Source organism: Entelurus aequoreus, linkage group LG19 (genome assembly GCF_033978785.1).
Source record: "Entelurus aequoreus isolate RoL-2023_Sb linkage group LG19, RoL_Eaeq_v1.1, whole genome shotgun sequence".
In the NCBI taxonomy this organism is placed as follows: Eukaryota; Metazoa; Chordata; class Actinopteri; order Syngnathiformes; family Syngnathidae; genus Entelurus; species Entelurus aequoreus.
The window spans coordinates 35,152,508-35,169,019 of record NC_084749.1 but is presented as its reverse complement, the minus strand read 5'-3'; the positions used below and the strand labels follow the sequence as shown (position 1 = coordinate 35,169,019).

At 43.5% G+C, this 16,512-nt stretch overlaps 1 protein-coding gene across 3 annotated transcripts in view; it reads right to left on the bottom strand.

Moving 5' to 3' along the window:
• Window positions 1-5,803: 5,803 nt before the first annotated feature.
• ano8b (anoctamin 8b) overlaps window positions 5,804-16,512 on the bottom strand; it is a 138,410-nt gene continuing 127,701 nt past the window's right edge. For all 3 annotated transcript variants that reach the window (XM_062028398.1, XM_062028399.1, XM_062028400.1), the window contains 4 exons: window positions 16,042-16,233; window positions 15,817-15,948; window positions 13,651-13,761; window positions 5,804-7,891 (listed from right to left, as the gene is read on the bottom strand). In XM_062028398.1, the coding sequence (XP_061884382.1) occupies window positions 7,208-7,891; window positions 13,651-13,761; window positions 15,817-15,948; window positions 16,042-16,233 (1,119 nt within the window). In that variant the 3' untranslated portion in view covers window positions 5,804-7,207. The remainder of the gene's footprint in view (window positions 7,892-13,650; window positions 13,762-15,816; window positions 15,949-16,041; window positions 16,234-16,512) is intronic.

Here is a 16,512-nt window from a genome sequence, read left to right as displayed (position 1 = left end):
GGCCAAAAGTCGCTAATTGAATGCCAACGTTGCTTAATCGCCAACACACTGGGACTCACTGAAGGACTGACTGAATAAAAAAGATAATTAAGATAATTGTGTACTTTTCTCTTCTGATATTTTCTCTAAGGACCCCAAGCTATCTGCAAGCAGCAATAATGTCTGACAGACAGGAGAGCAGAGTGGTCAGTGATGAATGGCAAGGGAACAGGCTGATTTGTACTGAGGAGAAAGAGAGAGAGAGAGCCAATTACAGTGAAATATATTCCAAAAGAGCCAAGTGACTAGCTGAAGGCAGGGACAAATGCCTTGGAGTGACCAAGAAGAGTGCAAAGTACCAAATGGCAAAATGTGGGAAGACCAACAGGAAGATCTGCTTTTACCACTTATCTTCACAACCAAAAAGTCGCTAAATGGTGTTTTTAGTCGCTAGCCAGGTATGGCCAAAAGACGCGAAATCTAGCGGCAAAGTCGGTCAATCACACAGTGAAACAAATAATTTTAAAAAGATAGTAATCGTACAATGTCTTGTACTTTTGTCTTCTTTCTTAATATTTCTCAAAGGACACCAAAATGTCGCTATCTGCAGGCAGCTTGCTAGCTATGATGGCAGCAACAATGTACCTTAGAGTGACTGACCAACAAGAGCTCAAAGTACCTAATGGCAAAATGTGGAGAGACAGACACAATAAATTGCATTAAGATGAAGAGAACTGTTGCTATTATTAATCTTAACATCAACCAGAAAGTCGCTAAATGTCACCAGCCAGGTATGGCCAAAAGTCGCTTAATTGGCCACACACAGTAACAGAGAAACTAACAAAAAAAAGATCATAAAGATAATAGTTGTACAACTGTGTGTACTTTTGTCTTCTTTCTAAATATTTTCCCAAAGGACACCAAAATGTTGCTATCTGCAGGCGGGAGCGTGCCTATGTTCCCCGGGTCCTATGTTCCCCGGGTCCTATGTTCCCCGGTTGTTCCTGGGTCTTTGTATGCGACCGGGGAACTTAGGACCCTTTTTCTAAAAAAGGGTCCTATGTTCCCTGCATTGTATCTGGCGAAATTGCGAAATTGTGCCCTGACCAAAACCATCCCTAAACCTAACCTGTCACAGGGCGTTGTGGAGCACTTTTTTTTGGCGAAATTGTGCCCTGACCAAAACTATCCCTAAACCTAACCTGTCACAGGGCGTTGTGGAGCACTTTTTTGGCGAAATTGTGCCCTGACCAAAACCATCCCTAAACCTAACCTGTCACAGGGCGTTGTGGAGCACTTTTTTTTGGCGAAATTGTGCCCTGACCAAAACTATCCCTAAACCTAACCTGTCACAGGGCGTTGTGGAGCACTTTTTTGGCGAAATTGTGCCCTGACCAAAACCATCCCTAAACCTAACCTGTCACAGGGCGTGCGGCAGCAGATAGAGCAACTCAAACGCAAACTTCCTTCCTTCGACAACTTAAACGCGTCTCTGTCATGCGTGTCTGCGTGCGTCTTACTTAGTCGCGCATTGGAAGCAGCGGGGAACATAGAACCCTTTTCTGGAAAAAGTGTTGTACGTTCCCCGCAGCGGGGAACATAGAACCCTTTTTTTTAAAAAGGGTCCTTAGTTCCCCGGTAGAGGGGAACATAGGACCCGGGTAACATAGGGACGGGGAACATAGGGATGACCCGCTGCAGGCAGCTTGCTAGCTATGATGGCAGCAACGATGTCTGCCAGACAGGAGAGAGTGGTCAGTGACGATCGAATCGAGAAAATGACAAAATGGGTCAAAGACCAAAAAGTTATTAACTGACAGCAGTGACAAATGTCAGACTGTAAACTTTCTCGAAAGAAAAGGACAAAATGGGAAGATGCTGATAATAACAGCAAAATGGAAAATATAAGAATTTCCAAGTAATGCTCAACTCAAGTGTGTGTGTGTGTGTGTGTGTGTGCGCGCGTTAAACTTCTTGTTGAATGATTTCAAATTATCTCTGAGTCTGAACTGAGGGAAAGGAAACCAAATTTTGAGCAGTCTCTCACGAGTTCAAAATACCAAATGAGGAGATTCTAAAAGAACAGACCGGTTTATGAAAGACTCGATGGGGGAGGGGCACAGCTAAGAATACTTGAGTGAGATTCTGTGATCCAAATTCGAGATAGAGCTTTTTGATAATGATAATTTGTCAGAGTAAGGTTGTGTAATCAAAATTTGAGAATGAGCTTTGTCAATCAATCAAGAATATTTGCATTAAGTTCTGTGATCAAAATTCAGAAACAACCTTTAATAATTGATAAAGAATATGTGAGTGAGGTTGTGTGATCCATCCAATTTGAGAATTAGCTTTGATAATAATGATTGAGAGCCTCTGGCCCTCTGTGGATCATGGCCGCGGGGCCAATTTTGCCTGGCCCCTTGGGGCCTCTGTGGGTCGTGGCCGCGGGGCCAAGTTGGCCTGGCCCCTTGGGGCCTCTGACCCTCTATGGATCGGGGCCAAGTTGGCCTGACCCCTCGGGGCCTCTGGCCCTCTATGGATCATGGCCGCGGGGCCAAGTTGGCCTGACCCCTTAGGACCTCAGGCCCTCTGTGGGTCGCGGCCGCGGGGCCAAGTTGACCTGGCCCCTTGGGGCCTCTGGCCTTCTGTGGCTCGCGGCCGCGGGGCCAAGTTGGCCTGGCCCTTTGGGGCCTCTGGCCTTCTGTGGGTCGTGGCCGCGGGGCCAAGTTGGCCTGGCCCCTTGGGGCCTCTGACCGTCTATGGATCGTGGCCGCGGGGCCAAGTTGACCTGGCCCCCTGGGGCCTCTGACCCTCTATGGATCGTGGCCGCGGGGCCAAGTTGGCCTGGCCCCTTGGGGCCTCTGACCGTCTATGGATCATGGCCGCGGGGCCATGTTGGCCTGGCCCCTTGGGGCCTCTGGCCCTCTGTGGGTCGCGGCCGCGGGGCCAAGTTGACCTGGCCCCTTGGGGCCTCTTACCCTCTATGGATCATGGCCGCGGGGCCAAGTTGGCCTGGCCCCTTGGGGCTTAAGATTATTATTTTTGCAAAAGTAGTTTTGCTTGGGTCGCGGCCGCGGGGCCAAGTTGGCCTGGCCCCTTGGGGCCTCTGGCCCCCTGGGCCTGGGCCCGGTAGGCCCGGTCATTAATCCACCTATGATGCTGAGTGTCAAGCAGGGAGGTAATGGGTACCATTTTTATAGTCTTTGGTATGACTCGGCCGGGGTTTGAACTCACGACCTACCAATCTCAGTGCGGACACTCTAACCCAGGGGTGTCCAAACTTTTTCCACTGATGGCCGCACACGGAAAAATTAAAGCATGTGGGGGCCATTTTGATATTTTTCATTTTCAAACCATAACAAAATATATGGATTTTTTAAATTGAATTTTACCTTTAGGGGTCCCGGGGACCATAAAGGGTCTCAGTTATTAAAATGTTAAAAATAAGTATATATTTTTTTTATTTAACGCTTACAGTGAATCTCTATATCAACTTTAAAAAAAAAAGGTTTTATGGCTTTTCTGTCAAAAACAACTTTGTTTTTTTATAGTACAACTGAAATATGCAGTATTTAGTCATTAGAGCCCTAAAACATCAATAATGCAGGACACCATCGATTTTAATTATTTAATATTTTTGAGTAATCACAGTGAAAAGATAAATAAAATACCACTAAAATATATTTGGGATCCAAAAGGTGCCCCACTCATAAAGTGATACATTTTTATTAGTTTTTTTTTTTTAATACTTTCAACACTTAAGTTACGAGATCAACTTCAGATATATCTTGTCGATTTTACGTTTGAACTATTATTTTGTTTTGTTTTATGCTCTTTTGTCAAAGAAAACAATGTTTTTAAAAGGCGACGGCGTGGCGAAGTTGGTAGAGTGGTTGCTGGTTACTGGGGTTCAATCCCCACCTTCTACCATCTAGTCACATCCGTTGTGTCCCTGGGCAAGACACTTCACCCTTGCTCCTGATGGCTGCTGGTTAGCGCCTTGCATGGCAGCTCCCTCCATCAGTGTGTGAATGTGTGTGTGAATGGGTAAATGTGGAAATACTGTCAAAGCGCTTTGAGTACCTTGAAGGTAGAAAAGCGCTGTACAAGTATAACCCATTTATCATTTATAACTACACAATATATGCAATATTTACCACATAAAACATTTTAAAGTGAAATATTTTAACTAAGTAGAGCTTTGAAAATAATTCATTATAACATGGATTTTTTGGGAGGAGTTCGGGGAAGCCATGGAAAACGACTTCCGGACGGCTTCGAAGCGATTCTGGACCACCATCCGCCGCCTCAGGAAGGGGAAGCAGTGCACTATCAACACCGTGTATGGTGAGGATGGTGTTCTGCTGACCTCGACTGCGGATGTTGTGGATCGGTGGAGGGAATACTTCGAAGACCTCCTCAATCCCACCAACACGTCTTCCTATGAGGAAGCAGTGCCTGGGGAACCTGTGGTGGGCTCTCCTATTTCTGGGGCTGAGGTTGCTGAGGTAGTTAAAAAGCTCCTCGGTGGCAAGGCCCCGGGGGTGGATGAGATCCGCCCGGAGTTCCTTAAGGCTCTGGATGCTGTGGGGCTGTCTTGGTTGACAAGACTCTGCAGCATCGCGTGGACATCGGGGGCGGTACCTCTGGATTGGCAGACCGGGGTGGTGGTTCCTCTCTTTAAGAAGGGGAACCGGAGGGTGTGTTCTAACTATCGTGGGATCACACTCCTCAGCCTTCCCGTTAAGGTCTATTCAGGTGTGCTGGAGAGGAGGCTACGCCGGATAGTCGAACCTCGGATTCAGGAGGAACAGTGTGGTTTTCGTCCTGGTCGTGGAACTGTGGACCAGCTCTATACTCTCGGCAGGGTCCTTGTGGGTGCATGGGAGTTTGCCCAACCAGTCTACATGTGTTTTGTGGACTTGGAAAAGGCATTCGACCGTGTCCCTCGGGAAGTCCTGTGGGTAGTGCTCAGAGAGTATAGGGTATCGGACTGTCTGATTGTGGCGGTCCGCTCCCTGTATGATCAGTGCCAGTGCTTGGTCCGCATTGCCGGCAGTAAGTCGGACACGTTTCCAGTGAGGGTTGGACTCCGCCAAGGCTGCCCTTTGTCACCGATTCTGTTCATAACTTTTATGGACAGAATTTCTAGGCGCAGTCAAGGCGTTGAGGGGATCCGGTTTGGTGGCTGCAGGATTAGGTCTCTGCTTTTTGCAGATGATGTGGTCCTGATGGCTTCATCTGGCCAGGATCTTCAGCTCTCGCTGGATCGGTTCGCAGCTGAGTGTGAAGCGACTGGGATGAGAATCAGCACCTCCAAGTCCGAATCCATGGTTCTCGCCCGGAAAAGGGTGGAGTGCCATCTCCGGGTTGCAGAGGAGACCCTGCCCCAAGTGGAGGAGTTCAAGTACCTCGGAGTCTTGTTCACGAGTGAGGGAAGAGTGGATCATGAGATCGACAGGCGGATCGGTGCGGCGTCTTCAGTAATGCGGACGCTGTATCGATCCGTTGTGGTGAAGAAGGAGCTGAGCCGGAAGGCAAAGCTCTCAATTTACCGGTCGATCTACGTTCCCATCCTCACCTATGGTCATGAGCTTTGGGTTATGACCGAAAGGACAAGATCACGGGTACAGGCGGCCGAAATGAGTTTCCTCCGCCGGGTGGCGGGTCTCTCCCTTAGAGATAGGGTGAGAAGCTCTGCCATCCGGGGGGAGCTCAAAGTAAAGCCGCTGGTCCTCCACATCGAGAGGAGCCAGGTGAGGTGGTTCGGGCATCTGGTCAGGATGCCACCCGAACGCCTCCCTAGGGAGGTGTTTAGGGCACGTCCGACTGGTAGGAGGCCACGGGGAAGACCCAGGACACGTTGGGAAGACTATGTCTCCCGGCTGGCCTGGGAACGCCTCGGGATCCCCTGGGAGGAGCTGGACGAAGTGGCTGGGGAGAGGGAAGTCTGGGCTTCCCTGCTTAAGCTGCTGCCCCCGCGACCTGACCTCGGATAAGCGGAAGAAGATGGATGGATGGATGGATGATGGATTTTTTGTCTTTTTTTTTTTTTGAGCAATGGCAAAAAAAGAAAAAGAAAAAAAAGACAAAAGAGAAAAACAGCCTGCATGGCAGCTTTTGTGTCAACATTGCAACTTTTTCTCATTAGATTTCACCTCATTCCACTTTTTTTAATGTTCTTTTTTATTTTTGCAATAGCATTTCCAGAATGTGTGGCGGGCCGGTAAACAATTAGCTGCGGGCCGCAAATGGCCCCCGGGCCGCACTTTGGACACCCCTGCTCTAACCACAAGGCCACTTGAGCAGCACTTTCTAAATGTTGTCTCAGCTTTTTTCTCATTATATTACATCTTTTTGCTCTTTTTTTTATAGATTTTTATTGTTGTTGTTTTTTTACATGTTGCGGGCCAACAAAGCTTGAGCTGCGGGCTGCAAATGGCCCCCTAGCCGCGCTTTGGACACCCCTGGATTAGACAGTTGACGTGCGTGTTTGAGCGCCGCCCACAAATGAATAGGACATGAATGACCATGAATTGATTAATGTGGACCCCGACTTAAACACGTTGAAAAACTTATTGGGGTGTTACCATTTAGTGGTCAATCGTACGGAATATGTACTGTACTGTGCAATCTACTAATACAAGTCTCAATCAATCAAAGATAATAATATAATCTGCGTGAGTTGACGTCGCAACATCCTGGAGGGCCTGAAGGGGGCTGCATTGAGCATGCAGTCATTTTCTTCTTGTTTTTGTTACCATGTGACAGCAGGATTTACTAATCTAGAACATTCTTTTCACATCAATCTCATAATGCCACAGATGGAAAGAAAGGTTTGATGTCGCCTTTTGCTTTGAAAATAAAGCTGGCGATTCTTCAAGGAGGTGAAAGGACTTATTAAATATTGCTATTCAAAGAGGGGCCCTAAATGTCACAGTTAAAAACAAGACACTTCTAATATTGACTTGGGATGATTAAAACACTCTCAGTGGTCCTTTTTTTTTTTTTTTTTTTTTAAGTACAATCACATTTTTCATCAGACTTTTGGGAGCCCCTTCTGATGTTCTCAATTCGCCCATAGTAGAAGAAATTAAAAATCACAGCTTTTTGCTTTGAAGGCTTGAAAATATTGGAAACGCAGCTCATGCATTTCTTTGTGTATTGCAGACATGATTGTGTTGTTCTTGTAAAGCCTATTTTGTTTGTCGGTCCTACTTCTAAGCTACTAAACTTTCGGGTCCAGTTCGGTTGCGTGTCCGCTCTCAGAGCCCTCCCCTCCGGGTGAGGGGATCTCGTCGGGAATGCCGTTCAAGTCGGACCTGGAAGCTGAGGTCTGTGAAGATGGTGCCTCCCCGCATCTGAGCGGCGGCGTCCCCGCTTCACATTTGCCGAAATTAAACAGTTTGCCAGGGTTGAAGGCCTTGCTGGGTGACTGAGAACGCTCCTGGGAGCTGCTACCTGATGATGAAGATGATGCCGTCGTTGCAGCATTGTTGGCGGTGATGGCCGCCGCACACTCCTTCTTATTGTCGGGTGATTTGAGGAATTTAAAGCTGAGGAAGCCGGGCAGCTTTGCTTCGCCGCCAGTTGGGGACTGAGGGGAGCGGGCGCCGCCACCTGATGAGAACTTGCTCTGCAGCGGTATGATCTGCTTCAGCTTCATCACGTTGTTGTTGGCTAACAGAGAGCTGGGCCTCTTGGGCTTGTCCGAGCCTCCGCCCGCACCGGCAGGACGCGATTTGCTGCCGTGACTTTTGTCGTGATGGTGATCCCCGGAGGAGTCGCCCTTACCGTCATCCCTGTCCCTCTCCCTGCGGGCCATGTGCTCCGCTTGCCTCTGCCGCTCCTCTTCCTCCCTCTTCTTCCTCTGCAGCTGCTGGTAGTGCTGCTGGGCCTGCCGCTCGTGCTTCTGCAGAGACCGGGGGAACAACATCACTTCACTGCATGAAGGAATTGCGTGTGAATGCTGAAGCTCAACTGTTTGAATCAGTTAAAAGAAAAAGAAAGGAATTGTGAAACTTTGAAACAATCTCCTATTTATGTCAATGGGAATTTCCTGGGAATTTCGGAACCATAAACATTAGGGGTGTGGGAAAAAATCGATTCGAATTCGAATCGCGATTCTCATGTTTCGCGATTCAGAGTCGATTCTCATTTTCAAAAAATATTTAATTTTTTATTTTTTTTAAATTTATTTTTAATGTATTTATTTTATTTTTTAATTAATCAATCCAACAAAACAATGCACAGCAATACCATAACAATGCAATCCAATTCCAAAACCAAACCCGGCCCAGCAACACTCACAACTGCAATAAACAGAGCAATTGAGAGGAGACACAAACACATACTTGCCGAAAATGTCGTGTTTGTCACAAACACGACATTTTCGGGAGAAAATTTCTTCCGGGAGGTTTTCGGGAGAGGAACAAACCAAACAAACCAAAAGTAGTGAAACAAAAATGAATATTATCAGCAACAGTATCAATATTAGTTACAACTTCAACATAGCGGTGATTAAAAATCCCTCATTGACTTTTATAAAAAAAAAATTGAAAAAAGAACAACAGTGTCGCAGTGGCTTACACTTGCATCGCATCTCATAAGCTTGACAACACACTGTGTCCAATATTTTCACAAAGATAAAATAAGTCATATTTTTGGTTCATTTAATAGTTCAAACAAATGTACATTATTGCAATCAGTTGATAAAAAATTGTCCTTTACAATTATAAAAGCTTTTTACAAAAATCTACTACTCTGCTTGCATGTCAGCAGACTGGGGTAGATCCTGCTGAAATCCTATGTATTGAATGAATAGAAAATCGTTTTGAATCGGAAAAATATCGTTTTTGAATCGAGAATCGCGTTGAATCGAAAAAAATCGATTTTAAATCGAATCGTGACCCCAAGAATCGATATTGAATCGAATCGTGGGACACCCAAAGATTCGCAACCCTAATAAACATGAATAATCGCCACATGAATTTAATACAAAATTGCCCTTTTCATGTACTTATCATCATATTGAATGCATACAAACTAGGGTTGTACGGTATTACGGCATTAGTATAGTACCGCAACACTAATGAATCATCAAATCAAATCAACTTTATTTATAAAGCACATTTAAAATTGACCACAGGGGTAGCCAAAGTGCTGTACAATGGGCAGGTTAAAAGATAATACGAGAACCGAGCAAACACAACACAACACAAACAGAACACGATAAAAAATAAATAAATAAAATAAATAAAACATAAAAACAGGTTCACAGCAGGTGTATTATGGGGCGCCATTGCAGGATGGATATCAGTCAGTGTTAAAAGCCATGGAATAAAAGTATGTTTTTAAGAGAGATTTAAAAACAGGAAGAGAGGAGGCTTGTCTAACACTAAGAGGTAGGTCGTTCCAGAGCTTGGGAGCAGCAGCGGCGAAAGCTCTGTCACCTCTAAGCTTCAGCCTTGTGTCTGGGACCGTCAGTAGCAGCTGATCGGCTGATCTTAGGGATCGGGTGGGGCAGTAAGGCTGAAGGAGGTCGGAGAGATATGTTGGCGCGAGGTTGTTTAGACATTTAAAAACAAATAAAAGGAGTTTAAAATTGATTCGGTAACGCACAAGGAGCCATATTCGGTACTATACCACCTCTGAAAAGTACCGGTCCCCCACCCCCCTGAGCCCCCGTCGTCGTCTCGTCGTGACATTGCTGGTTTACAAGCAGAGGAGCATGTTCCACAGTGCACACACACGGAGTACTTACAAGCAGACACAGTGTCTAGACAGAAAAAGGAGAACGGACGCATTTTGGCTCAAAAACTAAAGATGAAGTTATAACGCCCACCGGAAGAGGTGCTTTAAGACATGGCTAGCTAGCTAGCGGCTAAAGTCCAGCCGTGGTCAGCAGTGTTTTATCTACTTCTAAATCACTAATCCTCGCCTCCATGGCGACAAATAAAGTAAGTTTCTTACAAGTATCATCCCTACAGGACGAGGAATAGCTAAACATGTTTCACTACACACCGTAGCTCACCGGCGTCACAATATAAACAAACACCATTGGTGGATCCACTGTAATGATACCAAGTACAGGAGCGTATCTAGTCAATACTACTATGATTATGTCAATATTTATAGCATCACACAATCTTCTTTCGTTTTTAAAAAATGTATATTATGTTTATAAACTCAGGAAATACGTCCCTGGACACATGAGGACTTTGAATATGACCAATGTGTGATCCTGTAACTACTTGGTATCGGATTGATACCCAAATTTGTGGTATCATCCAAATCTAATGTAAAGTATCAAACAACAGAAGAATAAGTGATTATTACATTTGAACAGAAGTGTAGATAGAACATGTTAAATTAGAAAATAAGCAGATATTAACAGTAAACGAACAAGTAGATCAATAATTAATTTTTCTACCACTTGTCCTTAATAATTTGGACAAAATAATAAAATGATAAATGATACAATATGTTACTGCATATGTCAGCAGACTAATTAGGAGCCTTTGTTTGTTTACTTACTACTAAAAGACAAGTTGTCTAGTATGTTCACTATTTTATTTAAGGACAAACTTGCAATAAGAAACATATCTTTAATGTACCCTAAGATCTTTTGTTAAAATGAAGCCAATAATGCAATTTGTTGTGGTCCTCTTTATTTCGAAAAGTATCAAAATAATTTTGGTACCGGTACCAAAATATTGGTATCGGGACAACACTTGTTGGAGCCAAATTTCCTTATTTGTTTATATTGTTTTTATTTTGTTTTCTCTAATTGATTGCTGGCCTCTGTTCATGCTGAATTTCCTTTTCGGCAGATTGCTCCGCCCACTTCCTCTTGAGAACCAGGAAGTGTTGACAGGCATGGGACCGTTGCTCTGGTGCGGTTGCCATGGTAACCTCATTTAATTGGTTTCAGGTGGGAGCATTGCATGGAGGACATAAACAGTTTTCGACCGTGCCGTGCGGGGCAAGTGTGGTCAGGTCTCGCTGCTGTGACAATGTTCCATTCAAGGTCAGCATACATTATGTTCTATAGCCCAGTGTTTTTCAACCACTGTGCCGCGGCACACTAGTCTGGTGTGCCGTGGGAGATTATGTAATTTCACCTAATTGGGTTAAAAATATTTTTTGCAAACCAGTAATTATAGTCTGCAAATGATGTGTTGTTGTTGAGTGTCGGTGCTGTCTAGAGCTCGGCAGAGTAACCGTGTAATACTCTTCTATATCAGTAGGTGGCAGCGGGTAGCTAATTACTTTGTAGATGTTGGAAACAGCGGGAGGCAGTGTGCAGGTAAAAAGGTATCTAATGCTTAAACCAAAAATAAACAAAAGGTGAGTGCCCCTAAGAAAAGGCATTGAAGCTTAGGGAAGGCTAAGCAGAACAAAACTAAAACTGAACTGGCTACAAAGTAAACAAAAACAGAATGCTGGACGACAGCAAAGACTTACTGTGGAGCAAAGACGGCGTCCACAATGTACATCCAAATATGACATGACAATCAACAATGTCCCCACTAAAAAGGATAAAAACAACTGAAATATTCTTGATTGCTAAAACAAAGTAGATGCGAGATATGTCGCTCAAAGGAAGACATGAAACTGCTACAGGAAAATACCAAAAAAAGAGAAAAAGCCACTAAAATAGGATCGCAAGACAAGAACTAAAACACAGGAAAACAGCAAAAAACTAAAAATAAGTCACGGCGTGATGTGACAGGTCGTGACAGTACACCTACTTTGAGACAAGAGCTATAGTGATGCATGGTTGGTTATGGTTTAAAGTCATATCCAACAATTGCGACAACGACTTTTTACTGTCAACTGAGTTTCGTTTTTTAATGATTTCTGCTGGTGGTGTGCCTCCGCATTTTTTCAACGCAAAACATGTGCCTTGGCTCAAAAAAGGTTGAAAAACACTGCTACAGCCTACATTTGATTTCATTTTGATAGCTTAAAATAAACGTATTGTCATATCCAAACATATTTCCACAGTACTGGGCATTGAATCATTTGCACGCGTCAAACTACGGGCCCTGCGATGAGGTGGCGACTTGTCCAGGGTGTACCCCGCCTTCCGCCCGATTGTAGCTGAGATAGGCTCCAGCGCCCCCCGCGACCCCGAAGGGAATAAGCGGTAGAAAATGGATGGCTGGATGGATGGAAACTAGTCAACACAGTCGCCCTCAGTATCAGCTTAAAGGTAAAGGCTGGACAACACTAATACAGACGGATGAAAAATTCACTTTACTATCAGAAGTCAATGTAACAAACGGATAATAACGTTCAGCTATTGTAGAATTGGGTGGTGTGGTGTGGGGGGGGGGGGGCGGAGTTGAGGTGGGCAGGGTTGGGGGGGGCGGGGTTTGGTGGTAGCGGGGGTGTATATTGTAGCCTGGAAGAGTTAGTGCTGCAAGGGATTCTGGGTATTTGTTCTGTTGTGTTTATGTTGTGTTACGGTGCGGATGTTCTCCCGAAATGTGTTTGTCATTCTTGTTTGGTGTGGGTTCACAGTCCATCCATCCATCCATCCATCCATTTTCTACCGCTTATTCCCTTCTGGGTCGCGGGGGGCGCTGTAGCCTATCTCAGCTACAATCGGGCGGAAGGCGGGGTACACCCTGGACAAGTCGCCAACTCATCGCAGGGCCAACACAGATAGACAGACAACATTCACACTCACATTCACACACTAGGGCCAATTTTTTAGTGTTGCCAATCACCTGGGGTCACATTCACACACTAGGGCCAATTTTTTATTGTTGCCAATCAGCCTATCCCCAGGTACATGTTTGTTTTTTTTTGGAGGTGGGAGGAAGCCGGAGTACCCGGAGGGAACCCACGTGTGGCGCATATTTGTAACAGTGTTAAAGTTGTTTATACGTACACCCTCAGTGTGACCTGTATGGTTCTTGATCAAGTATGCCTTGCAGTTACTTACGTGTGTCTGTAGAAGCCGCATACAACATGTGACTGGGCCGGCACGCTGTTTGTATGGTGAAAAAGCTGACGCTAAAGGCAGTGCCATCACGGCACGCCCTTCATATTGTTGTCCGGGTGAAAATCGGGAGAAATTCGGGAGGATGGTTGCCCCGGGAGATTTTCGGGAGGGACACTGAAATTCGGGAGTCTCCCGGAAAAATCGGGAGGGTTGGCAAGTATGCGTGGTCCACATACTGTAAACAGGTTGTCGGCATAAGCAGGTTTCACTGTACTCAGTCTTGTTTTATTCGCACACTACTGCTGACAGAAGGTAAATGCAGTCTTTTTGTAAAGAAATTTAAATTAAAAAAGGCTGACTCATAACGTTTTTCCATCTGAACAAAACGTCACCAACGGCTTTCAACTCCAATTTAAATTTGACAATGGAGATTTTATATTAGGGGTAAGTGCCTGATGATGAGAGCCAGCATCCACGTCAGTGCACATTTGTGCTCTGCATAAAATGGCTATTTTGTCAAAGAGTTGCACAGAAAAATATATGCACAACAGAAATGTCCACTGCAGAGGACACTGGTTCTCAGGAGGTTAAGTCTTATTACGCTCTGTCCAATAAAGTAGTAGTTTTAATTAAGGAAGTATTCATCTAGTCTACTTAAGTGCTTGGCACCATAGCAATTTTTTCCCCTAGTGCAAACGATTAAGCTCATAATTCACCTTAAAGGCTTCCCTGCGCTGATAGTCCAGTTTGGCCATCTCCTCTCTGACCCACGTGGGTATGTCGGGAATGGCCACATGGATGACGTACTTCAAGAGGACGGCAAAGTGCTGCAGGCAGACAAGTAGGACAGGAGGGTGAGATTAGAAAAAGGCATCATTCAAAAGTAATGTGGGACAAAACGAAACTAATGGCGTGTTCCTTGGACTATTTCTGGTGCAACACCCGGGCTGTTTAATTCTCCTTCAGATAAGACAGACTTCTCTATCAGGCCAAGGCGCTGCTGCAGGCTGTTTACTTTATCTTATTTTAGGCAGACGCACAGCTTTGGGCTCACTGAGCCACAACCTAAATAAATATGTTACGGGGAGTCGAGGACAAATGGAAAGAGTTGCAGCACTCTTCTACTTTCTGATTTCCTCCATAAAGTGTTCTTTAGCTACAGGAAAAATTGTACACTGCAAAAACTGAAATCTAAGTACGATTAAATATCTCAAATAAGGGTGATATTTGCTTCTCACTAAGCAGATTTTATCTTAGAGTGTTTTACTTGTTTTAAGGGTTTTGGTTCTAAATGATCTCAGTAAGATATTACAGCTTGTTGCTGAGATTTGATGACCTATATTGAGTAAAACATGCTTGAAACTAGAATATCAACTGTTGCAAAGCTGTGTCATTAACACTCACAAGTATAAAACTACTTTTTTAAAGTAATAATTTCTTATTTCAAGCATGAAAAAAAAATCATGCATATCATTATGTCAAGATAATGACACTGGCATTTACCGGTACTTAATTTACGAATATTTTTCAACATATTGAGCAAAAAGGTCTTTATTTTTTCTACCAAGAAAAGTGCACTTGTTATTAGTGAGAATATACTTATTTTAAGGTATTTTTGGGTTCATTGAGGTTAGCTAATTTTACTTGTTTTGGAAAGTCTTGACAAGCCGAATTTTCTTGTTCTATTGGCAGATAATTTTGCTTAGTTCAAGTAAAATACCCCTAATTTTTGTATTTTTTTTTTCTTGTTTTTGAGCACTGACTTTTTGCAGTGTAGTTGATTTTGGGGAAAAATATCTTAGACCCCAATCTGCAGTTCTTGTAACATTGTAAACCAAATAATGATTAAAAACATTATATTTACAGAAATTTTGATGAAACGTTTTGCGGAAAAATATCGTAATTTTACAGATTTTTACTAAATTATTTAGATCAACCACCTTTTAATAAAGTGACGATGCAAACAGTTCTGCAGAAAAATACCTTTAGTTTTTCCAAATTATTACGATCAAACACCTTTAATGAAGTGACAATGCTGGCAGTTCCACAGAAAAATACCATTATTTTACAGATTTTTTCTGAATTGTTAAGATCAACCACCTTTAATAAAGTGACGATGCAAACATTTCTGCAGAAAAATACCTTTATTCTACAGATTGTTAGTATGGACATAGACTTTTATATAACAAGCTACATATTTAATGAAAGATAATTACTGTAATTTTACATGAATTTGAAAGTAATTTAAGAAAACAGAAAATGCTATGTATAATTAATTTGGTATTTTTCTGTAATATAAATAGAAATATACATAGTTTGTCATTACTGGCATATTACTTAAAATAACAGGGGGATTGTTTATTTACAGATAATGTCTTCAATTCTACAGTTTTTAAACTATTAAAAAAAAAATAGAAAAATTAAAGTAGAATTTTAGAGTAAATTAACCATAAAAATAGGATTTTTTTTTTACAGTGTGCGTCTTATTTGCAAGTACTGTACTGTATTATAAAAAATGGACTTTACATATAGTTGCAATTCCAAGTAATGTTTAGACTCAGTGTAGTATTTCCCATTAAGTTGAATGTGCCAGTTGTTTTTTTTGTCAAATCCTATAAAATGTTTATATTGCTAGTATTATATTTATTACATACCACCTGTTTGATTATAACGACCATCTTAGTTGTATTTTTCATCACCAGATTAGGAGGTGTTGAAATCGCCATGTAAAATTGCTAATGCTAATCGGTAGCATGTCTATAGCAAATCCAATGTAAATTAGCGCGTTTGAAAAGTAGAGCCTTACTGTAACTTTTGAGCGACCTCTTGCTTTGTTGGCATGGAAAATTGTAAGCTTTTAGAAGAGAGAAGAGTTGGAGTACCTCAAGGATCACAATGGAGATGATGGCCATCTCAGGGCTTAGCCAGGGGAAGAGGCGCTGTAGCTGACCGCACTGGCCAATCAGGTAACAGTTCACAATGATGGCAATCAGACCCATGGCTTCCATTGCAGTCTGCAGCATTGGAGAGAGAAAAAAACAACCTTGCTAAGATAAAACACTAGTACGGTTTAGATGAGCCGGAGGGTCCCTGGTTTATGTTCCTACCTGCCACTGGCCAATACTCTCCACTCTGAGACCGAAGGGCCTCTGCAGACCCGTGCAGAGCTTGAAGGCGTCGCTGCGTATCTCAATGATGTTGTTGATGAGTGCGCACATGGCAGCCAGAGGAAAGGCCGAGGAGAAAAGCACCACGTAGCCAAACTGGACAAACATTTCCTGGTAGTCCTGGAAGGTTCCCTGAGAGAAGATTGGCAGGTGTTACTCACTTTGAAGGGCCGCTTCCTTATATGACCACAATTCAGAATTTAACCAACTCCTCAAGGCCCGGATGACCTCAGTAGACTTTAGTTCAGAGAGCATCACAGGATCAATAGTGTGTGTGTTTTGCTTTTATGGCATGTTTGTAACATTTTTACCTACTAAAACAGGAAGGCGGAATATACACCAGAAGTTTCTGTTTTTTAAAGTCACTTGTCCAACACTGATATTGGTACAACTTTTTCACTTCCGATATGT